Source organism: Diabrotica virgifera, chromosome 3 (assembly GCF_917563875.1).
Source record: "Diabrotica virgifera virgifera chromosome 3, PGI_DIABVI_V3a".
Lineage (NCBI taxonomy): Eukaryota > Metazoa > Arthropoda > Insecta > Coleoptera > Chrysomelidae > Diabrotica > Diabrotica virgifera.
Window position 1 is genome coordinate 206,547,082 of NC_065445.1, and position 25,363 is coordinate 206,572,444.

At 35.3% G+C, this 25,363-nt stretch overlaps 1 protein-coding gene across 1 annotated transcript in view; it reads left to right on the top strand.

Moving 5' to 3' along the window:
- Positions 1–12,243, top strand: part of LOC114329464 (testis-specific serine/threonine-protein kinase 3-like) — a 102,482-nt gene extending 90,239 nt beyond the window's left edge. Inside the window, exon 5 of the mRNA XM_028278580.2 lies at positions 11,831–12,243. Coding sequence (XP_028134381.1) covers positions 11,831–12,129 — 299 coding nt within the window. The 3' untranslated portion in view covers positions 12,130–12,243. The remainder of the gene's footprint in view (positions 1–11,830) is intronic.
- The last annotated feature ends 13,120 nt before the right edge of the window (positions 12,244–25,363 follow it).

A 25,363-nucleotide genomic window follows, 5' to 3' on the forward strand; every position in this document is an offset into this window, starting at 1 on the left:
ACCTAACCAATCCATTCCTCGGTTAAAAACGAAACTCACGCCTGAAACTTATGCAAGTCAGGGAGCCGTTCAACTAATTCGTTTTGAAAGGACAAAACCTCAATGTTTATCAGAAATCAAGATAATAGATCCGAAGGGAATGTTCACACCAACTGAAACTGTGACTCCATCGGTGCCTGATCTTCTGTGGCTCTATGGGAAAAGTAGAGATATTCCCGGCCTCTTAGGATGGAATGAATTCATGGAAGCTGTCACAAGAAACATGCCATATGAACTAACATTTATTGTTTACCAGCTATTTATCAACGCTCCTCCAAGTGATTATGATCCAATATTTATAGAATTGTTGAGCGGAGTAGAGAAAACTAAATCCTTGAAGCAAGTTACATGTCTGGTGACATTTGACCAACCCCTCTACCTCAAGGTAAGATATATCCTTGCTAGTCGTCCCGATGATCCTGATCTGCCAAACGTTGTTATAAGGCTCGATGGATTTCACTATTGACGCCCTTCATGGAGGCAATTGGTAACATTATGCAAGGTGGTGGATTGGCTGAACTTTTAAATACCATATATGTGGCAAAATCAACCGAAAAAATTATGTCTGGTCACGCTTACACAAGGGCAGTACGAGCTCATATGTTGGCTCAAAGAACTCTGGCCAAAATAGTGATTAAGTCAATGGCCCTGTCATCAACAATGGTGGATCAATTAGAGGAGATCTTGTTCAACTTAGACAGAATAGTGATTATTTCTAATGCTGTAAAAAATATTGTAAATAGGGTAGGTGGGGACAAAGACCCGCAATATCTACTATTATCGATGTAGAGAGATGTCGGATAAGTATTTTTTTAAAATTAATATGAAAATATTTGGCTAATTTCTTATTTAACATAGTGTCTAAGTATGGAATATATCTGACTATTAGTTAACCACAAAAGTATACATTTATTCAAAAATGTATTTTCGGGGATTTGCCCCATAAAATGGGGCAAATCCCCGCGGTGCGGGGCTTTTCCCCTTGTGATAAAAGTTCATAGATGCATAAATAATTAAATGAAAACGCTTTTATTCATCTATAATAACATTCTTGGCTTACAAAAATAAAAAAATAATTTCTTATAAAGTACATAGCAACTGTTTTACTTAGTATATATTATAACTAGTCAGATCTTCCGAGAAAACAATAGCATTATGAAACCTTGAAGAATTCATCTCAGTAGGCTTGGATAATCTTAAAACTATATCCGCATCAGCAATAAAAGACTCTTCATTTATTTCTTGTACTCTTGTAAGTATTTGTTAAACGCCTGTAAAATACTGCATCACAGCCTCCTTGATAGACAGAAATAATCTTTACTACTTAATGACGGAAATATTTTTTTGTTTTTCCTTGAACTTTAACTACTGCATAGTCATTTGGCATCATTATTGATTCATTGCCCTGCAGTGAGTTACCAATCTCTTCTTCTTGGACATTAGCCTCCTCCTCGGATAGAAAATCATACTCAGAACTGCTATCGTGAATGGAATAATCAGCATCGGATTCCGAAGATGATTGTTCTTTGGACTCCTTCCTTTTCTTTTTCGCAACCATAGTGGGAAAAAGTTGTTTTGTTTCTTTTTGTTTCAGGCGCTTATGTGTTTCCAAAACTCGTACTGCCTTTTCAGAAAGTTGTTTCTCTTTCTCAGCTTCTTCTTTTAATTTTTTTTTCCTTTTAATTTTCCTTTTAGGTAGTGGAATTATATCTCTAGGAGTTGCTATTTTAGTTTAAGAATCGTCTTCCTTCATAGAGGGTGTAATTTCAGTTTGGGACTTCTGTAATACATCGTGGTCTGCTCCAGGGGCAATTAAACCTGAAGTAGACGGTTGACCATGAAGAATATTTTCTGAAACAGAACGCAAATCTTCTAACTGATTTTCGTCACTATTAAATATTAACAGTCGATCATCATTACTTGGCTCTTCATCCAGTGGTTGATCTGTGACCTCTGATGGTAGAAAATCAACTTCCGAGAAATTATTTTTGTTGAAGGGATAGATCTCAGTAGTTCGAAAGGCTTGAGCTGCATTTTCAAGAGTACTCGCTTTTTCAAATGCTATTTTAAACGTTTCTGCAGCATTATAAACGCTAAATGTTTCTCCTGGATGAGAGACATTCCAGGAGTCCACAGCTGCATCATAATAAGTCTTTAGCGGTCGGAAAATACATCGATCTAGCGGTTGGGTTTTGTGACTGCTGTGAGGCGGCAAGGTAAGCAACTCAATATTATTTGATTTTGCAAAATTTACCACCTGTAGATTAGTGTGTGATACATGATTATCTAAAATTAGCAAAATTGGGTTCTCTTTGCTTCCATTTGTGTATTTTAGAAAATGTTTTAGCCACTTCATAAATGTCAGAGTATTCATATATCCCTTGTCGGTTACAGTCATGTCGCATTCTAATGGGCCGCCCTTAATTAAAAGCCTGCTCTTTCTTTTTCGTGAGTAGATGAAAAAAGGAGGCACAACATTTCCCAAAGCATTGACTGCACATACAACGCTTACCGTTTTACCTTGCTCTGCTGCCACTGCATTGGCGACTTCTCTTTTTCCCGTTGGAGCTACATGTTTTGGGAGGATATTCGGAATCGTTTGAACTCCAGTCTCGTCCATATTAAAAATCTGACTTGGACCAAAGCCAAATTTCTTCATTACATCCTCTAAATTATCAAAATATTGAGATAATTGATCCTTGTTAAACCCCATTGTTCTGGCAACACTTGTCTTTCGGAGGACTCGCAGGGATAGCCTATTTCTTTTCATAAAACTACGAGTAAAATCTCTTCCTGCTAGCTCTGTTTCAGAGGAAAACTTATGAGGAATATTGTTTTCCTGAGCATATTTGTATAAAAGAAATCTTAGAGATTTCAAAGTAAGGCCAAAAAATCGTTTGTCAAGATTAATGCAATGGCGTACTATTTCTGCTTCATGATACGAGAAGAATGTGGCTCGAAATCGCCCAAGTTTGTCCCGCCTCCTTTTCTCAGTCGGTCTCTCAGAGTCGATTCGTGAAAACATATTTCTTTAACGGCCCTAATGGATACACCTCTTGCAAGTAACGCACGAGCCTCAACTGCTACATACTGGGTTTTTCTTTTATAGTTTCTGAAATAGAAACAAAAAAAAATGATAAGATACAATAACATAAGATGTAACTAACATGCGGGGCTTTGCCTCTATTTAACTGCGGGACTTTGTCCCATGTAGAATGTAGAATGTAGAAAATGGGGCGGCCAATAGAGCCTGATACACTGCGACCTTAGTAGATCTATTGTGTTTCCTCTTTCTTTTAAAGCACTTCATCTAGCTTAGTCCTCTTAATGAGACTTAACAGCCTTGATAGTGGCCTTTTCATGTAGCCTGGTGCTTCCGGTTTTTCCTCACCGAGTTCTAGAAACCGCACTCGTGCGAGACCTTCGCAATGACACAGAACGTGTAGAGCGGTTTCCTCTTCTTCCAGACAGAACCGACAGGTGTCCTCTTCTGTCAGGCCTATGAGACTCAAGTGTCTATTGAGTCTACAGTGTCCAGTCAGCAGACCCACTATCATTCTGACAGTGCTTCGACTGCGCGAAAGTAAGTCTGTTGTAAATTTAGCCGAATGTCCTTTGATGAACTGTTTGGCCTGCCTCTGTCCTGGGGAGTTGTTCCACCATTCAAGAGACCTCTGTTGCGCCCATTTTTGTATAGCTGCTCTTTTTATCGTATTTGCGATTCCAAAGACGGGTTCCGGACCAACCAGTGGCGTAGATGCGCCTTCTCGGGCCAATTCATCGGCCTTCTCGTTGCCACGATAACCCTTATGTCCCGGCACCCAGGCAAGTGTCAATCTGTTTCGACTTCCCACCTGAGAGAGGACACTCAAACAGTTCCATACCAGCCATGAATCGACCTGTACCGAACTGAGAGCCTTCAGAGCCGCTTGACTATCCGAATAGATAACGATGGAGTCTAGATTCCGACTGATTAGTTCCATAGCGCACCTTTGTATAGCAGCTACTTCGGCTTGAAATACGGTCGCATATGTCCCTAGACATACCCGGACTTCCGTCCTTGGTTTTAAGCCATATATTCCAGCCCCTGTACCTATATCGGTTTTGGAGCCGTCCGTATACCATATTGAGTTTGCCGTTATCGGCGGACCAGCTTCCCAGTCCTCTCTTTTTGGTATTGTGACTTGAAAATTTTTGTTAAAGCTATACCTCGTAACCATTCGGTCTACAGGCATTCCTAGAACGGGGTCTGCCTTTATGTCCTGGTATAGCCTTAAGTTATCAGTTCCCTGCATCATACTTATTGGAGCTTGGCCCTGGATCAACCGATGTACTGTTGATCTGGCTTCACTCTGTATGTATATATGTAGAGGTGGTAGGTTTAGTATAACTTCTAGCGCGTCCGTTGGGACTGTTCTCATGGCTCCCGTAACACTCAAGCATGCAAGTCTTTGTGTGCTACTGAGCAATCGAATCGCCCCGGACTGTTGCGTTTTGTTCCACCACGCCACTGAACCGTAAGTTAGCATGGGCCTTTTAACCCTTGTGTATAGCCAGAGGTTCATTTTAGGATTTAACCCCCAATTCTTGCCACACATTCGTCTACATCTGTTCAGGGCCATAATGGCCTTCTGTGTGACTTTTTGAATGTGTGCATTCCATGTCAGCCTCTGGTCGAATATTACACCTAAGTACTTGGCCTGACTTGTGAATGGGATTTCTACTCCCTTGAGCGCTAGTGGCTGTAAGCCTTGCAGTGCTCTTTTCCTGGTGAAGGGAACAACGGATGTTTTTTGAGGGTTAACCTTCAGGCCTTCTTTCTCACACCAGCTGTCCACCATCCTCAGAGCGACTTGAAGTCTCTCTGAAATTACTTTGGTAAAGCGTCCTCGAACTACAATTACCAAGTCGTCCGCATATCCCAGACAGTAAAAACCCTCCCTGGACAGCGTGTTAAGTAGGTCGTCCATAAGCGTTGCCCACAGTAATGGGGATAGAACTCCTCCTTGTGGGCAGCCGCTTACTGCCTTCGCTTCAATGGTGGCTTCACCTAACGAGGACACCATGATCCTATTTGCTAAGGTCGTCTTTGTCCACTCGCATATGAAGGCAGGAACTCCTCTCCTTTTAAGCGCTTCCGTTACAGACTCGAAGGAGACGTTATTAAATGCTCCCTCCACGTCCAGAAACGTCGCCACCGCTATCTCTGTGTCATCTAGCGACTTTGAGAGCAGTCTGTTAAGATCATCCAGTGCCAAGTCAGTTGACTTTCCTGGCTGGTATGCATATTGACGATCGCTAAGTGGTTTTTCCATCAGCACATCGTCCCTAATATACCTGTCTATCAATCTTTCCAGCGTTTTTGCTAGGAAAGAGGATAGACTTATTGGTCTGTATGACTTGGGGGTCTGGTCCATTACCCTACCAACCTTGGGGATATATGTGACTTTCACCCTTCGCCATGCAGTTGGAATATATCTCCATGCCAAACTAGCTTTAAAGATCTTTGTTAGATGCGGGATAATCACATCCTGTCCCTTCTGTAGGAAGGCTGGATAGATCCCGTCCATTCCAGGTGATTTATATGGCTGGAATTTATTGATCGACCACCTGACTTTTTCCGGTCTCGTGATGTCGGTAGCTAATTTCCAGTCCGCCTTAGTAGGCCTTCTGGGATAAGCTAGCTCTACCGGAGGATTATTGTCAATAGATGAGCCGGGGAAATGTGCCTTGGTGAGCATTATTAAGCTTTCCTCCAGGGTTTCCACATACGTTTCGTCCTCTTTCTTCAAGAGGCCGACCTGATTCACAATACCATCCTTAGCCAGGACCTTGTGGATTCTGGAGCATGCGGGAGCCTGTTCGACTTCCTCGCAGAACTTTCGCCACGAGTCTCTTTTGGCTTTTCGGATCTCCTTATTGTATTGCGTCAGTTTTTCTCTATATATGGACCACTCCTGGTTGAATTTGGCTTTATTGAATAGCCTTCTTACATCTGCCCTAAGCTTTTGTAAGTGTTCATTCCACCAGGGTGTGTTTTTCTTTCCTTTCTTTTCTCTCTCTGGACAATTCTCCTGGTAAGAGGCCAGAACAGCTCCGCTCACCGTTTCAATTGCCAGCTCGAGATCTTCCCTATCTCTTATGGTGCCGATTCCTCCCTCGAGAGACTTCTCGAGTGAGCCTCTATAGCCTTCCCAATCCGTCTCTCTCGGGTTCCTGAATCTTGCCACCATTCGAATCGAAGTAGCTAAATCGAATCGAATGTGCCTATGATCGGAACATGAAGGTTCCTCTGACAAATGCCAATTCTTTATAGTATCATACGTTTTTTCACTGCAAAGTGTTACATCTAAGACTTCTCTGCGCGTGGCCGTAACGAAGGTAGGTTTATTTCCTATATTGGCTATTTCTAAACCCATGCTTAAGATGAACTGTAGTAAAGACTCACCTCGACTATTGATGTTCGTACTCCCCCATGCCAGATGGTGGGCATTGGCATCACATCCCAGTATTAGATGAAGGTTCTCCCTTCGACTGTAGGTTATAACGTCCTCTACTATGCCTGGGCGGAAGACCTTCTCTCCAGCGAAGTAGGCAGAACAGACCAACCATCTTTTACTACCTTCCTCGGTGGAAGCGGTTAGAATACCTGTAACAAAGTCTCCGCAGCAAAGATCCGGAATCAGTGTACAGTTTACTTCGTTGCCATATACAATGCATGCTCGAGGTGTCTCTCCTTTCGCATCGTATAGTAACTTACCTTGTTGCGGCTTTAAGCCTGCAACTCTCCCTCCGTGGAGCCATGGTTCCTGCAGTAGGGCCAAGTCCAGGCCTTCCATATCAAACCTTCTGCACAAAACCGCCGACGCAGATTTGGCATGATGTAGGTTGACCTGCAGGATCTTTATTCTGCCTTCCTCTAAATTGAAGGCTATCTTTCGGGTTTTCCCGTGTCCTCTACCCCTTCCATGGGAGAGACCACACGCTCAGTGGCTTCTAGCCTTCTGGGCGGGTCTGTAGCACTCCCCTGCAAGTCGGTGCGGACTTCTTCCGGGATTTTTCCTTTTTTTGCTCCTTCCCTTGACTTATCATCCTTAGGGGGAGCCTTGCTTTTGCTCGAAGTCTTAACCTTCTTTGACGCTACTTTAGAGCTTTGCGCCTCTGAAGGTTTGACTTCTTTTCTTTTTTGCTTAGACTTAACTGCCGAGGTTGTGGCAGTTACGCCTTGCAACCCCCTTGGTCCGGCCTCTGCAACCTTCTCAATGTGCCCATCATCCTTGACACGAAATTTAATTCTTCCTATGCCAAAGTAAGGACACATTTGAAGTTTTTTGAGTTCCTCAAAGGACTCTTTGTCCATTGAGAGGACCCATACCTGCCCTTTTCCTGCAGGTGTTTTGCCCAAAACGGTCCATAAAAGAGTGTTGAGCTTTCGGTTGCTGACCCTTAATCGAGTCAGCACACTTTCCGCCTCCAACCTCTTTCCGTCCTCGTCTGGGATGTAGACAGTGCAAGAACACGGCCTCTCGACTTCACTCTCGTCCTTAGCCTGGAGGTTTGCACCTTCCCAAGGCTTTAGAGCGGGAGCAGTGTCGATGAGCCATTGTGCTTTCATAGACTTTGTCCCATAGTGAACTATTTCAATAAATTGCTTCTACAACAAATATACAGCATATGAAATACAATGAAATGATATGAAAACAAATATAAATAGTCACAATAACGACTGACAATTTACTCTTTTAGTAAATCTTATCGCTATATGAACAAAATTTACCCTAAATAAATACAATTATTAGATCAAAATTACGAAAAATCTACTAACCTCATTTTGTCACGTAATACACTTTCAGTCTGCACGAAATTTTATAACACACTCAAACCGTATCATTACCGATGGCCCACCTAACGGCCGGCTCTAGAATATTGTCCGGTAAATTCAAAAAGCTAATGCGTGGCTTTACCCCGTGCGGGTCTTTACCCCCGCCTACTCTATGTGCCAGAAGAATTTAAATTCAAGCTTCAACCGTTTGCAGAACGTGGCCCCCTGTGTGGCCTGTTGTGATACTGAATTTGTACAATTTCGACTTTTTTTTCTTTTTAATTACTTGTGCAGAAAACTAGCAGAAATGTATCAAATGACAGCATTCTAATAAAAAGTAAAGTTTTGGAATGTAAAAAGGGGGTTTTACAGAGACCGTTGAAAATTAGCAATATTCAACTTGCACTTTAGACCGAACGGTTTATCTGAAAAAAAAAAGAAAATACTGATGTTTGTAGAGAATTTTATGTATTTTAATTTTTGTTAACACGCCATTTACTAAAAGTTAATAGTTTTCGAGATTTAAGCAAAAAAGCGGGAAAAAGCAGGAATTTTTCGTTTTTTCATGATTTTTTCAATGTTCCGTCACGAAATTTTGTCCGCAAACCTCAGATTCGGATTCAGCAGCCTAAAATCCATAAAAAATGAAAGAAATCAGAACTACCCCAAAACTTTCCCACTAGGGGGCTCGTAGAGTACAAATTCACTGAATCATAAATAGAAATACAGTGATATAAGACAAATTCGTATTGAAAACAAAAGGTGAAAAAGAAGAAAAAAATTGGTGCCATTTAATACTTAATTTTTTACTTGATTTATTATAGGTAGTTGCAATGCAACTATACAGGAGTTTGGTTGACGTAGAGTTGATTTTCTGTTATGTTTTTCTTGCTAAAGATCATAAGCTATATTTTAAAATCTTTTTATATACTTGGCTTGGTTGGTGTCACGGACTCCGCAAATTTTGTAATCCATTTTAAAAATAGTTCTAGGCTACCTACACACCTGACATTTTCAGGATAGCTTAGAACTAGCTAACAATGCAATATTTAACTGCTATTATACAGGGTGATTAATTATATAGTGGGGTGAAGCTCCGTAGATCCGGTATAGTAATATATAGCGATAAAACTTAATAACAAAAATTGTAGCGAACTTTGAGCTTTATATTTCAAAATTAGTTAGAATGTTACAGGGTGCTCGATAACATAGTGGCAGACCAAACTTATGTTTTTTTAAATGGAACACCCTGTATTTTATTTTATATTCGAAATCTTTGTAACTTTTCGATTACAAAAATATAAAGATTTGGTATATTATACGGGGTATTTACAAAGTTATAACCAATTTTCTATGAAAATCGTAACAAGTTTAACTACACGTATAAATAAAAGCAAGCACAATTTCAATGGTTTGTTGACGTCATATTTTTTTCTTTATTGTCAAAATTTGCTAATTTTCTTTATGTTGAATACAGGGCGAGTCAAAACGCAAGTACATTATTTTCTCAGTAATTTTAAATAGATTACCCTGTATTTTATATCATTATCGAAAAGTACCATTACTATACTATAATTTTTGTATAACATTCCCTATGTGTAAATTTATTAGTTTTCGAGTTATTTTCATTTTTCAGAGCAAAATTATTAATAAATACGGGTCTAAATCTTTCCAAATTTTAAGTAAGCCATGGCTGAATAATTGTCTAAAACTTACAATTTACGATTACTGATTATCAATCTGTAATCAAAGTTGGCTACAATTTTTGTTGTTAACTTTTATTACTATCTATTACTTATAACGGATCTACAAAGCTTTACCCCACTGACCAATCACACTGTATGGATAAATCGATTTTTTTTTAATTTCACACTATTTTAAAAATGTGACGAATGCAATGATATTTTAAAGTACGTTAATAAATCGATATCTACAAATTGATGGTGCCTCAGTGGCATTAGACTGCACATCGAGAGGTCCCAGTTGGAACCCGGCTGTTGCGTATCTTTTTTTAAATTGTTTTAATAAATAATTAAAAGTTTATATACTTAAAATTATATAAACCATTTTAAAAAACCGTGGTATGATAAAAAATACTCTTTTATACTAGTGTAATTTTTAGAATCATAATTATAAATAACAGTTAATACATCCAATAAAAATTCATATTTTGTCATGTTGTGTCCTACATATGTACAGTTACGATCACTGAATAGTTTACACCTTAATTTTTATATTGTAATACTGTAAAATTGCAGTGTAGTACGGATTTGATAAATGTCAAAGTCAAAAAATTTCAAAAATTCAATGCTTGTCAAAAATTTCGCGAGTGTTGAATAATAAAATAATGATATTAAACTCCTTCAAAATGGTTATAATGAATTTGAATGATTCGCAAAAGCAAGAACAATTGCCAAACTCGAAGAAGGTTGGTTTTTAAGAAAAGTTGCTGTAGATTTGGACGTGAGCCATATATGTGCATATGGAAAATCAAACAAAGATTGGATAATTTGGGATAGATATAAAATAAAATAGGTATTTTCAAACCAAACTTCCTTGTTTTCATTATTAAGACCATAATCCATTCTATTCAAAAAAACTTCTTTTTATACTTTCCATTTTGTTAAACTTTGTAAAATATATTTATATTATTTTTATTTTTTAATTTTAAATAGGTAACCTATTTTAGATACACCACTGCTAACGTCACTTTGACGTAAAAGGTGCGTTTAAACGAGGTAATAATTTAAAAAATCGGCTCCTAGATACGTTAGCCTGTAAACTATTCAATGACCGTAACTGTACATGTACAATAACAAAACCTTGATATTATAAAATATTTATTTATGAAACAGTTCGTGAAGTAAGTTCGCAAAAAGTACTTCACGCACAGTTTCATACAATATTTTATCTACGATAAACAAATAAAAAAAGCTGTAACTTTTCGTCAATGCAATTCGTTTCTATTCTACAATTTTGAGAACTTTGACATTTAAAAATTCTAACTACTGTCAAACCACAAAACTGTTAAAACTTTTTTTGTAATTCATTGCTCATATTGTCATCACCATGACAATGCGAAAGTTAAGGATTGTCACCATGACAACTCGAAAGTTAAAAACAGTGCGAAAAAGTAAATCCCATTTAAAACACATTATTACTTCACGCACACTTTAAATCCTTCACTCACTGCTATCTATAATGACAGTTTTCACAAACTAAAAACTTATACATAATACGATATAGAGAGTTACTTTATAAAGTACTTTATATTTACTCTATGTCATATTATGTATAAGTTTTTAGTTTGTGAAAACTGTCATTATAGATAGCAGTGCGTGAAGAGCTTAAAGTGTGCGTAAAGTAACAATGTATTTTAAATGGGATTTACTTTTTCGCACACTTTCAATGGGTTTTTGGCACACTTTCATATAATCAAATATCCTTAACTTTCGCGTTGTCATGGTGATGACAATGTCAGCAATGACTTACAACAAAATTTTTGACAGTTTTGTGGTTTGAAAGTAGTTAGGATTTTTAAATGTCAAAGTTCTAAAAGTTATAGAATAGAAATGAATTCCAGTGACGAAGAGTTACAGTTTTTATATGTGTTTATCATAGATAAAATATTGTATGAAACTGTGCGTAAAGTACTTTTTGCGAACTTACGCGATTTATAGCACTCGCTCCGTTGTCGCTCGTGCTCTAAATATCGAATACTTCACGAACTGTTTCATAAATAACTATTTTTATTAGAGTGTAATTTTTGGAATTTTAAGCATTTTATCGTTAATTCGTTTATCGTTAAATTATTTTATATTCTTTCCTATAAATAATAGGACATAATAATAGGACATAATAGGACATATAAATAATAGGACAATAAAAGAACATAAAATGTTATTTTTTATAAAAGTGTAATTATTTGATAGTAATAATAACAATAATGAGTATATTATTGCATTATAGATTTAAGCAGAGCAAGAGCTGACTCAAGCGATTCAACAGACGACGAACCCAGAGTATCGATAGTTAGCAAGGATATACCCCCACCTTCATTGATTACAAAATCTCAATTAGAAGCAGCAGCAAAACCGAAAGTAACTGGAAGAAGAAGTACGTTAGAGGAGACCGATATTCTCGTTAGAGACCCAGATATACAAAGCCTTCAACCATACGCAAATACAGATACACAAGATACGAAATCTGGAAAGAATAATAAAAATGACAAGCATGGGAATGATAAACCGAAAGATAAAAAGAAATAATCTGATATGGAAGAACGAAAATAGAAACCTGGTGTGATTCTGGCACCCTTAGTAATTTTTTATGCAAAATATATATTTTCCATTGTTTTATCATTAAAAAAATATTTTAATGTGCGTCATAATATGATCTGTTGAAAGTAAAACGAACGGTTCATATTATTAATCTGCTACTAAAAAATACTGACCGGTGTCAGTATCTCTTTCACCGAGTACAAACAGCATGCAACCAATGTTAGACCAGGGCATTTAGCATTAAAAACACCGGAATAGATCGATTTAGCACCTAGAGACTTGCAACTTTTTGCATTGTGTTCAGGATGATGTCAACTATATAAAAATGGGTATAAATGCATAATTGCAATTTATGGTGCGTAAAATGCATTCCAAAGTGCATGGAAATATCAAAATAAGCATATTAAGGGTCATATTTTTTTACCAAAAGGTTTTTGGGGTCGCTGAAAATAACTATGCCATCATAACCGACGTCCGATTACCTACTCCCAGGGTCATTGCTAAGGCATTTCAACTGGAGGTTCGAGGGTTATTGACACTAATTTGATTAAAACAGATTAACCGGAGGTTTTTTTGAGTCACTGAATATAGATACACCATCAGAACTAACCCATGGAGCACCTGGTGCCCAGTGTCACTGCTAAGGCAAGTCATCTTCTGGAGTTTCGAGGATTTACGGTTTTAGATTGATGAAATCAGATTATACAGGCTGTTTTTGGGATTACTAAACACGAATACTTCATCAGAACTGACTCCCGGAACACATGGTGCCCATGTTCACTGCTAAGGTACGCCATCTTCTGAAGTTTCGAGTGATTTCGGCATTAAATTGTTGCAACCAGATTACGTAGGTGTTTTGGGGTAATTGAACACGAATACACTATTAGGCCCGGAAAAAATTGAACCTAACCGGTGACCCGTGCATTTATTTTTCTAGCGCGCCGCATATTGAACACAACCTAACCCAACCGTTGGCTATCGACGTGGCGAATAGAGACGGGCAAAATCAGTGCGGACATGAAACGGTTACTTTTGATACCGGTTCTCAGTGGTAGTGAGTACAAATACTGATTACAAAATACTGATGTATCTGATCCTTATACTGAATTGAGTAGGCAACTTAAAATCAGTATATCCGTACTTGTAACTAGTAACGTTTTAAAAATATCTTACACGTCCCTAGTAGTCGGAGCGGTATGACTTTTCAAAACATCGAATTTGATCATAAGCGGGTGCATAAAAAGGTATCTTATACTGAGTATTTTATTTCTGCACATAATACCTACATATTTAAAATTATCTCTCATCTACTGCTCGGTCATAATTTACTGCTGACAGATAACATGAATATTTTCTAATAATGTGTTTTTGTAAAGGCATAACTTTAATTATTAATTTTGTATCGCCGCTTATTTAGTCTATCAAAAGTTATCAGAATTTAATGACAAAGACAACGCAGTTTTCACTCGGGGTGTTGACTATGCTAATATTTTTATTTATCATAATAAATTTTACTTAGGTACCATCCGTATTCATTTCAGATACGTCCATCTCGTAAACAAAAATAAGTAAAAATAAACATCTGGCGGTAAGTCACGCGTCCCACTGCCCAAGAAAACTGTACGTCGATGACAAACGTTCCCAAGCGAGACCTGCGAACGAATGTACTGATAGTAGGATGCGCAAAACTGTCTACGCAGTTAGCCGGCGCAGGTTGTGTCTCGCTTAGGTTCAATTTGCGCTGGGCCTTAGGACTGACTCACGGAGCACATGTTGTCACGTTCACTGCCAGGACAGTCATCTGAAGTTTCGAAGGTATTCGGCCTTGATTGCATAAAAATAGATTAATAGACGGTTTTTGGGTTCTCTGAATATGAATACGCCATCAGAAAGGACGCCCGGACCACCTGGTTCCCAATGTCACTGCTAAGGCATGTTATCTTCTGATGTTTAGAGGGTTTTTGGGCACCAGGTGCACTGGAGGTGGCTTTGATAGCATATTCTTTTTCAGCGACACCAAAAACCCCCGAGCAATCAGTTTACTCAGGTCAAGATGGCCAAGACAAATTATCGATAGCGAGATCTGTTAACTTTTTACTCTGAAAATGCATCTACAGTATACTTGAAAAGAGGGCTTACAATACCGGGATTCCAGGATCCTGAATACCGTTTTGTCCGGTATTAAAAACCGGTATTGATGTAAAAATACCGGTATTTTCGTATTACATTAGTTGATAAAAATTTAATATATGCATAATATAAATCTAATTTAAAATAATATTAATTAATTACAAGAAATATTTTTGAAGATAAACAAACAATTTAGTTGTATTAAAATCATCAGGCATATTTATTAGACATACCGAGCAGAGTATGGCACCATCGAGAATTTCAGAATGTAGTGAAAAAATTTAAAATTTCACCTTCTAAAAATGATAAATATTTACAAAAGTACGTGAGAGAACAATTATTAGGTAAAGAAACAGGTATAATTTGACTTAAAGTTTCAAATGCTGACAGCAGAATTGCTATTTTATTTTTTAATCAAACGTTATTCGCGTTCAAAAATTGCAATTTCTCGATTTTTTGAAGGTTCCACCGCGTTTATCTCGAAAACTATGCATCCTACGAAAAAACTTGTAAGAACATTTTTTGCTTAGAATTACCCAAGAAATACAAAAAAATGTTTTATTTTGCGAAAAATCGATGTTATGTAATTCCTCAAGTTCTTTGTTTATAACAATTTTATCGCCATCCGGATCAACTGTTACAAAAAAATTTGTGCTCTACGGGTCAAAATACATAAAAAAACTTGGGTAAGTCCATCTAAATAAAGGAGCCCGTAGCACCCCTCCTGGCCACAGCACTAATTTGTTTATAAGCCAAAAAATTGTTTATAATTTTAAAACATTTCTGAGGCTGCTAAAATAATCCTATTTCAATTCTATAAAGTTCATTAGATAGGTGGAGTACTTCTTTATACGTAAAAAAATTGACAAATCTTGGTATGTTCTAGTTTTTGTTGTGCAAGATTTTAAAAAATTTTAATTTAAAAAAAAAAAGTTTAGATTGCAAAATTATTATGCAAAATCTAGTAAGTCAATTTTAATGAAATTTGGTGTACGATTTTAGCACATTACAAAAATTCTCTAAGCGAATTAGGAAGGTTCCAAGTGTAACCTAAGTGATGGAAAATCATTGAATAAAGACAAGCTTGTTTTGCCCTCTTATTTTATATTTATTGCTATTTTGAAGCAAGGGTTATAAATTAAGACATTTTTAACTAATCGCATCTGATACAAAATTTAATTATCTTTGTTTTATTCCCATAGGACTTTGTTCTAAAATGAATAGTTTTTAAGTTATAAGCAAAAATAGAAAAAAAAACGAAATTTTTTGAAATTTTTAAATATTTTATTTTTTTTATTAATGTTCCGGGCATATTTGAGAAGGAGCATAAATCAATTATTATTAACGAAGTTATCACCTAACTTTATCCGCAAAAATCTGAATGCCACCTCTCACATCCACCTAAAAACAGATCCTTACTGGTCTAATATAACAACTGAGGTAATTAAAAATATAAATTGTAAATTTTTTATTAATAATACCGGTTTTAATACCGGTACCCCAATATTTCAAATTTCAAATATCAAATATCAAATATAGTATAGTATAGTTGATCCAAAAGATGGCATAACCCAGACATCCAAAGTGAAAGTTATCTTTCAACACCAAATTGTTCTATATGGTCCACACAATGTCCAGAAAAAAGTCACACCATTTTGAGCGTCGGGTTTGGGGGGGGGGGGGGAGAAATCGGTAAATTCGTAGTTTTTTAATTTTTTCGCCAATATTTCTAAAATTACGCGGTTTAGCATGAACAACCCCCTATACAAAATTGTTCTACATTAAATTTGAAATAAAAAAGGCTCTATGCATAATCTTTCTAAAATGAATGGTTCCAAAGTTACGGAGGTAGTATAGTATAACTGGTCCAAAAAAAAGGCCTAACCCAAACATCCAAAGTAAAAGTTCTCCTCCAACACCAAAATATTCTATATGGTCCACATATTGTTCAGTAAAAAGTTACACCATTTTGAGCGTCCGGTTAGGGAGGGAGATGGGAGACAAGTTGGTAAATTAGTAGTTTTTTTATGTTTTTCGTCAATATTTCTAAAACTATGCGTTGGAGTGAACAATGTTATATAAAAAAATGTTCTCCATGAAATTCAAAACAAAAAACGTTCGATACATAATTGTTATAAAATCAACGGTTCCAGAGTTACGGAGGGTGAAAATTCGAGGTTTTCGATACTTTTTATATTGTTTGGGCAATATTTATAATATAACTATACCAAAAACCCAGACATCCAAAGTGAAAGTTATCCTCTAACACCAAATTGTTCTATATGGTCCACATAATGTTCAGAAAAAAGTCACACCATTTTGAGCGTCGGGTGTGGGGGGAGAGGGGAAAATTGGTAAATATAAAAAGTATCGAAAACTCCATTTTTCAACCTCCGTAACTTTGGAACCGTTGATTTTATAACAATTATGTATTGACCTTTTTTATTTTAAATTTTATGTAGAACATTTTTGTATAGAACATTTCTTACGCTAAAGCATAGTTTTAGAAATATTGACGAAAAACTTAAAAAAACTACTAATTTACCAATTTCTCCTCCATCTCCCCCCCCCCCAAACCGGACGCTCAAAATGGTGTAACTTTTTACTGAACAATATGTGGACTATATAGAACAATTTGGTGTTGAAGCAAAACTTTTACTTTGGATGTCTGGGCTAGGCCTTTTTTTGGACCAATTATACTATACTACCTCCGTAACTTTGGAACGGTTCGTTTTAGAAGGGTTATGCATCGGGCCTTTTTAATTTCAAATTTAATGTACAACAATTTTGTGAAGAAGGTTTTTCATGCTAAACCGCTTAGTTTTAGAAATATTGACGAAAAACCTAAAAAACTACGAATTTTCAGATTTCTCCCCCCTCTCCCCCCCAAACCCGACGCTCAAAATGGTGTGACTTTTTTCTGAACATTATGTGGACCATATAGAACAATTTGGTGTTAGAGGATAACTTTCACTTTGGATGTCTGGGTTTGGGTCTAACTATACCATACTAATACCGCTATTTAGATTTTAGTTCAGTATTGTAAGCCCTACTTGAAAACACTACCTTTTGAACTATTTACATAGAGAAAAGACGATAAGTGGCAGTTTCACGTGTTACATGTTTCACATTCAATGTTATCACAGTGACTGTTACGTAGTCGTGGTTTGACTGTCATATTTTCTTCTTTGTGAATCATACCACTTTGATCGCAGTAGATTGCCACAAGAATTATTGCGATAAGTAGAAATAATTCTAGTTTTGCTATCGCAGTAACGGGTCTAGGATGTTTCATCGCCGCCAGTTCATCGCCGCCGTTTCGATGCCGCCAGTTCATCGCCGGCCGATTCATCGCCGGCCGTTTCGATGCCGCCGGTTCATCGCCAGTCAGTTAATCGCTAACTGATATATTTCCGAATTTTCGACCAATTTTCGACAGTTACATTTATTATTTATTTTTAGTATTAATTAGGAATTCTAGGAAATGCGAGATATGACCATTCCTGTTGCCATACTTAATCTTTTAATAGACTTTTAAACTTTTATAATATAAAATATAAATCAACACTACAAATTTAATACTGTTTAGTATCAAATTTAGGGGAAGTAGAAATAGAACAGTAAATTAATATATTAATATTTTTATCTATTTATTTGTCATAAGTTTTGAACTGAATTTAACGTCGTCTCGTGTCATCTCCCATAATACAAGATCAACTGACTAACTGGCGATGAAACGGCCGGCGATGAAACAGCCGGCGATGAAATGGACTGGCGATGAACCGGCGGCATCGAAACGGCGGCGATGAGCCGGCGGCGATGAAACGTCCCATTCCGCGCAGTAACTTATTTATAAAATAAAAATGACGAAATCTGTACACATAAAGTTCTCCGACGAAAAAAAATGGTTTTATTAATTTAAGAGAAAGGATGCAATTGCAAAAATTGCGTTAAAGGTGGGTATTGTAGAATAAAAGACCATAAAAAAGAATATAGCATCCATAAGAGCAACGTATCTACTAGAAAAAAAGAAAATTCATGATAGCCAACAGAACCGAGCACAGATGATATTTACTGTCCAACAGTGTCATGGTTTTAATGGTTCTGTTAATAAATTATTTTCCATGTCAAAGCGAGGTCTGTTTAATAACGGTGTTTTCACCCAATATCTTTTTTACTGTATATTCGCTTCGTCACCGTGGGTACTTTTTTCAATAATATTTTTTTCTACAATAGTAATAAATAAGTAGTTACACCATCTAAAATTTTTTTTTATTCGGCGCCATATTTAAAAACTGACTGTTCAATTTGGACAGAGGGGTAGTAAATCAGCAGGTGGCAGTAAAACCCATCGCAGTAGATATATCCCCACCGCTAAAAGCCGCTGCGATAACAGTGAACTGCTATGTGAAACTGCCGCTTTTTAAAATGAAAACAGGTGTCATAAAAAAACAATTTAAGTAAATTTTGTTTGGTTTTCGTTTCTTAAAAATACCATTTCTAAACAGTTTTGTGACACACTGAACCATTTCTAGGATATAGATTTTAGTTCTTTACTGTCTACGCCGTTTATTAGGTAGATAAAAAAGCATAATGTTTCTAAAACAGCCAAAAAAGGATTGCATTTAAATTCAGTTTGAACTACCGCAAATATAATGCATAGAATTTTATATAAAAAAAGGATCTATAAATTCAGAACATTTTCAGTCCTATCGGACCATCATCAGTGAGTAACGTGTATACATCCAGTAATTGGAACTATAGTCGGTTTTTAAACCAAGAGGAGTGAGCTTGTTTGTAGTTAGTTGGTCCAACCTCAAGCAAGTTTACTCCACTGTTACCAAAATTTGACACTAATGACTAATGACATTTATAAAATTTTGATACTTCTGTCATTTTGTAGGTTAATTAAGTTATATCAGCGATTTTTTGTATTTTCTACGTTATTTCTTTAATTTTTAGATTTTTAATCTGTTTTATATAAAAACGATAGTTTTTAGAACTCTAGCTATGTATTAGTATAATATAATATTTATGGATTACTGTAAAAGGCCGATATGATCAACCAGAAAAGAAGATGTCTTTGGTGATGTTTCTAGTGACTTTCTTGGGTGTGACTCTGTCTTTTTAGTTTACTCCTCTTGGTTTAAAAATAAAGCTTAGCCAATAAATATTATAAACACCAAAGTTTGTTACCAGGTCGATTTTAAAAAGAAATCAACGGAGCGTGTTGACGCGGGCTTTATGAAATAGAAAATAATACGTGACATAGCGAAATTTCTCTCAAAATTTGTTATTTCTAATAGTTAGAGGACCCTAATTTATGGCCTCTGAGTAGCGGAGGGTATTTCCTTGAATTGTCGGTAAAATGACACGGTTCAGAGGAATTTAACATACAGGTACTAAGGCTTTCACCCTTACGACGAAGCTAGAACCAGTGTCGTGGTAATTTTACTATGTAGTGCTCTAACCACGTTGTGTTTTTATCATGGTAGGAATAAACCAAATTAGTTAAATTTCTACCGGCCACACTGATTGTGTACCGTCTTTTTGCTGGGTCCAACTGAGGGTGGTTACCGCCCCTTCTCGGGGGTGAAAATTATTTTATAAAAAATAAATGCACAAATCAATAAAAGAACAAATTAAAAGCAAAATTTATTATATAAAGTTAATAAAATAAGTCAATACTTTTTAAGTTATTAAAGATCAAAGATTTTAATTATTTGTGAAAAAAATGCATGTTTTGAAAAGGTTTTTTGTAAATCACTGAAAAACTTTAAGTTTTTACAAAAAAGTTAATAGTAGTTTAATTCGTATAGCTTATATTCTAAGAATAAACTCTTAAATCACGCGTCTTTCGATTATAGAGCTACAACCCCTTCGCAAGAAAACGACCCCATATTCCCGGCTTAAGAGAGAGTTGTTCTTAAAATAATTTAAATTAATTATTTGGCGACTACATATCGTTTAATAATTTTAGTTCAGAGAAATAAGGAAAAAAAATATCGTGTTGGTGACACATCCCCCTCCAGGCTGAAACCAAATTTTTCGAGTAATATGGTCATCTATAATAATAAAATAATAACCTATATGTTTCCTGCAGCCGATTTTGATGATATACATAGTTATAAACAAATGAAGATCAAAAAACGGTAAATTTTCGCTTTCTTCGTCTCTTACTAAAAAATTGGGCATTTTAAACAAATTTGAGAGTAACAAACTCATAAACCGTATAAAAAACTTCAATATGGCGTTCGCTGAATATGTCTATCCTTATTGGTTACTTAGAAAATTGCCAAATAATTCATAAATTTTGAGTTTATATAAATATTCATAACTTATGTAAAAATTAACTTAGAACCTTCTTATTACATGGAGTGCTGAGACTTATGGTGTTTAAATTACACCCTAAATTCCAAAGCAATTGGTCAAATAGTTTAAAAGTTATTTAATTTGTTTATCCAAAATTAATTTTTTTTTGCAACACTGTAAGTCAGAAAATGATGAAGTTACAGTAATATTTTGGATAGTTTATGAGAGAAGAAAATTTACAGTATTAATTTAATTTAAAAAAAATGACAAAAAATAATTATAGATATTGCAAAATAATTTTGCAAAAACATGTGAATTAAAAAAATGGGGGAGCTAACTTTGTCCCTAAATGTCCTAGAACAGTTGTTTTTCTTTCTAAATGTGTATAAAAATTCAGTCTTTCTAAATATGAAAAAATAATTTTTCTACGGGTAACGGTTAAAAAGTTATTCTAATTGTTTATAAGTAAGCAAAAAATGGACATGTTCTTGCAAAATAATTTTACACTGTTTAAAATTATTTTTTGTCATTTATTTTTAATTAAGGTAATAGTATAAATGTTCTTCTTTCATAAACTGTCCGAAGTAGTATTGTAACCTCATAATTTTCTGACTTATAGTGTTGCAAAAAAAATGAATTTGGGAAAAATAAATTAAATAACTTTTAAACTATTTGACCAATTGCTTTGAAATTTAAAATATAATTTAAGTACAAGAAGTCTCGCCATTCCGCGTAATAAGAAGATTCTAAGTTAATTTTTACATAAGTTACGAATATTTATAAAAACTCAATATTTATGATTTATTTTGCAATTTTCTAAGCAACCAATAAGGTTGGACATATTCAGCGAATGCCATATTGAAGTTTTTTATACGATTTATGAGTTTCTTACTCTCAAATTTGTTTAAAGTGTTCAACTTTTTGGTAATAGACGAAAAAAGCGATAATTTACTGTTTTTCGATCTTCATTTGTTTATAACTATGTATATCATCAAAATCGGCTGCAGGAAACATATAGGTTAATAATATAGATGTCCATACTACTCAAAAAATTTGGTTTCGGCCTGGAGGGGGAGGTGTCACGAGAAAAACCTTATTTCTCTGGACTATTTATGAGCTTGCAAAATATACGCATCTCAATTATTGAATTGCCATTTTCTTTCTATAGTGCAGTCACTGAAGGTAAAAATCAACTAGTACCTTCGATTTCGGTAAATCTCCATTCATTTTCACGAAAATTGGTGAGCGGATTTTGATACTATCAACTTTTTCTGCATCTTATTTTTCATAGGTATTTCTAAGTACTTTGACAAGTATTTAGTACCTGAGTGTTATAAAATGCATCTCTTTCCCGTTATTTAAGCTTGAACCCTTAGATTTTAACAGTCGCGGAAAAAAATATACATTTAATTACCAATAACTTACTTTAAATTAACATTAAAGGGTTTTTCAAGTAAGCAATTTATTATATTTTCTATTAGCTTCAATTTTAGTGATGAAAACTTTTTTGTAAAAACTTACAGTTTTTGAGTCATTTATGAAAAATCGCTCTAAAGCATGCATTTTCTTTCCAAAAATTAAAATATTTGATCTTTAATAACTCAAAAAGTATTGATTTATTTTAATCACATTATATAACAAATTTTGCTTACAATTTGTCCCTCTCTCGATTTGTGGGGTTATTTTTAATAAAGTAATTTTCACTCCCGAGAAGGGGTGACATATACCCCAGGCTAAAACCCCAAGTTGTTATTGTCAATTCGTGAAAATAAATGGAGATTTACCGAAATCGAAGGTACTAGTTGATTTTTACCTTCAGTGACTGCACTATAGAAAGAAAATGGCAATTCAATAATTGAGATGCGTATATTTTGCAAGCTCATAAATTATTAAACGATATGTAGTCGCCAAATAATTAATTTAGATTATTTTAAGAACAACTCTCTCTTAAGCCGGGAATATGGGGTCGTTTTCTTGCGAAGGGGTTGTAGCTCTATAATCGAAAGACGCGTGATTTAAGAGTTTATTCTTAGAATATAAGCTATACGAATTAAACTACTATTAACTTTTTTGTAAAAACTTAAAGTTTTTCAGTGATTTACAAAAAACTTTTTCAAAACATGCATTTTTTTCACAAATAATTAAAATCTTTGATCTTTAATAACTTAAAAAGTATTGACTTATTTTATTAACTTTATATAATAAATTTTGCTTTTAATTTGTTCTTTTATTGATTTGTGCATTTATTTTTTATAAAATAATTCTCACCCCCGAGAAGGGGCGGTATCCACCCTCAGGGTAAAGGCGCAAGGTGGTACCATGTCACCTTTGTTTCTTGACGTATCCTCTAACTACTGACCAATTTTCGTGAAAATCGATGAAGGTTCACCGAAATTGAAGGTAATCGTTGATTTTTACCTTCAGTGACTGCACTATACAAAATAAATTGCAATCTACTGATCTAAATGCGCGTAATTTGGAAGCTTATAAATTATTAAATGATATGTAGTCGCCAAATAATTAGTTTATTGCATTTTAAGTACAACTTTCTCTTAAGCCGGGAAGTTAGGGTGGTTTTCTTGCGAAGGGGTTGTAGCTCAATAATCGAAATGCTCTTGATTTAATAGTTTATTCTTAGAGTATATAAGCTATATGAATTATATCCGCAATACGATATATTTTAAGTTTTCTCAGCATCTTTCTCTTAAGTTAAAACAATTAAAGGGTTGTTTGGGGGTGAAGGGAATGAGGTCAAAAATCGAAACTATATAATTTCAAGAGCTCATAAATAGCTCGTAATTCTGCCGCAAAAACCGATTCAATATTCCTATTTTTAAGTAGTGGGGGGGGGCTGACTCAGGGTATTAAATTCCTGCTCAGTGGAACGAGCTCAAAATTTTTAGTTTGCGGAATATGAGAGCTCATAAATAGCTCATAAATCAGGGCTATTTGTTTTTTAATTTTTGCAAGTGGGGGGGGGGGGGGCAGCTCAACACGGGTATTTTTTTCTACATTTTTTCTTATAACTTTAAAACGATTCATTTTGGAGCAAAGTCGTAGGGAATTAAAATAAAGATAATTGAATTTTTTATGATATACGACTAGCTAAAAATGTCTTAAATTATTACCCTTTCTGAAAAATAGCAATAAATACAAAATAAGGGGGCAAAATAAGCCTCTTTTTATTCAGTGTTTTTCAACAACTTTGGTTGCACTTAGAACCTTCGTAATTCGCATAGAAAATCCTTATATAGTCGGTTCGCTAAACTCAGACGCAACTGGCTAGATATTTTAGTCGATAATTCTTTTTATTTTTGCCAATTTTGCAAAAATTGGCAAAATTACTAACTAGTTAGTGATTATTAACTATTTAGTAATTATTTTTTGCCAATTTTACTAAAATTGGCGAAATTACCGACTAAAATATCTAGAAAGTTGTGTCTGAGTTTAGCGAACAGACTATAACATACTTAAATCGTCCACCAAATTTCATTAAAATCTACCTGATAGATTTTGCATAATAATTTTGCAATCTAATTTTTTTTTAAAAAGTTCAAATTTTTTAAAAACTTTCTGAACAGAAAGTAGACCATTTAGAAGTTTGCTAATTTTTTCACATATAAAGAGGCTCTCTACCTATCTAATAAACTTTACAGAATTAAAATCGGATTATCTAAGACGCCTCAGCACTGTTTTAAAGTTGTAAACAATTTTTTGGCTTATAAACAAATACAGTGAGGACGTTTGAGTTGAAATAAATTCATTTTCTCGAGAATGGGCGTCTCTGGAGGTAAATCCCGAAATAAGTCGATTTTTATTTTTAAATTCTAATTTTTTGGTATACATATCATACCAGTGACGTCATCCATCTGGGCGTGATGACGTAATCGATGATTTTTTTTAAATGAAAATGGGCCGTATGATAGCAGGCCGTATGATTCCGTCGGTATAACAGGTTGCCTTGCAACCAGATGCAGAACAGTACCATAAATGTTTTCCACTTTTTAGCACTTTCTTTAATTGAAATTTAAAATTATTTACCACCAATAACTTACACCCACGTGCACTCATTACGAAATCTGTTATCTGTTACAAGAATTTCAGTCATTTTCACAAAATTTATTTGGATTTTCTCTAGTATGTAACTCTTTTAAGAGACAATACATAAATGATGAATACCTTTTACACCACCTTCAAAGAGAGTAATTTTTACAGGTACATACCTGGAATACCGGTATTAAATTATCAACATTACTTAAAAATGAAAGTTACTAATTCACCGGTAGTTAGTGGGTTATCGAAGAATTACCTGCGCGCCAGAGTTACGAGCTGGCCTGTAATTAGGATGGGGGATTAAAATAGTTACGAATTCACCGAGACCCAAACAACCTCAGCTCAGAAGTAGTGTAGGAGACAGAGGTAAAACCTCGCAAAATGGACACAAGTCCGGTTTTATTCTTTTTCTGGTATACCAAGGGGTGCCTATTATGAGACTAACCTTTTCTTAAAAAATTTCGCCCCGGGACCCCTCTTTTCATTCCTTTAAAGGGGGCAATTAATTTCCTTAATATAAATATGAAGAGAACTATATTTCCTACTATTTACTTCTCGACAATATATGTCTATCTCCCACCGTTTAGCAGGGGTGGCGTCCCAAACTTGACAATTTTTTAAAATAGATGTTTTTAAAAAAATATTTTTCCCTAACTGTAATGGAAATCAAGAAGAAACCCTGCGGCAATTAATCATAAATAAGTGGCTGATCTTTTGGCATAGGTTT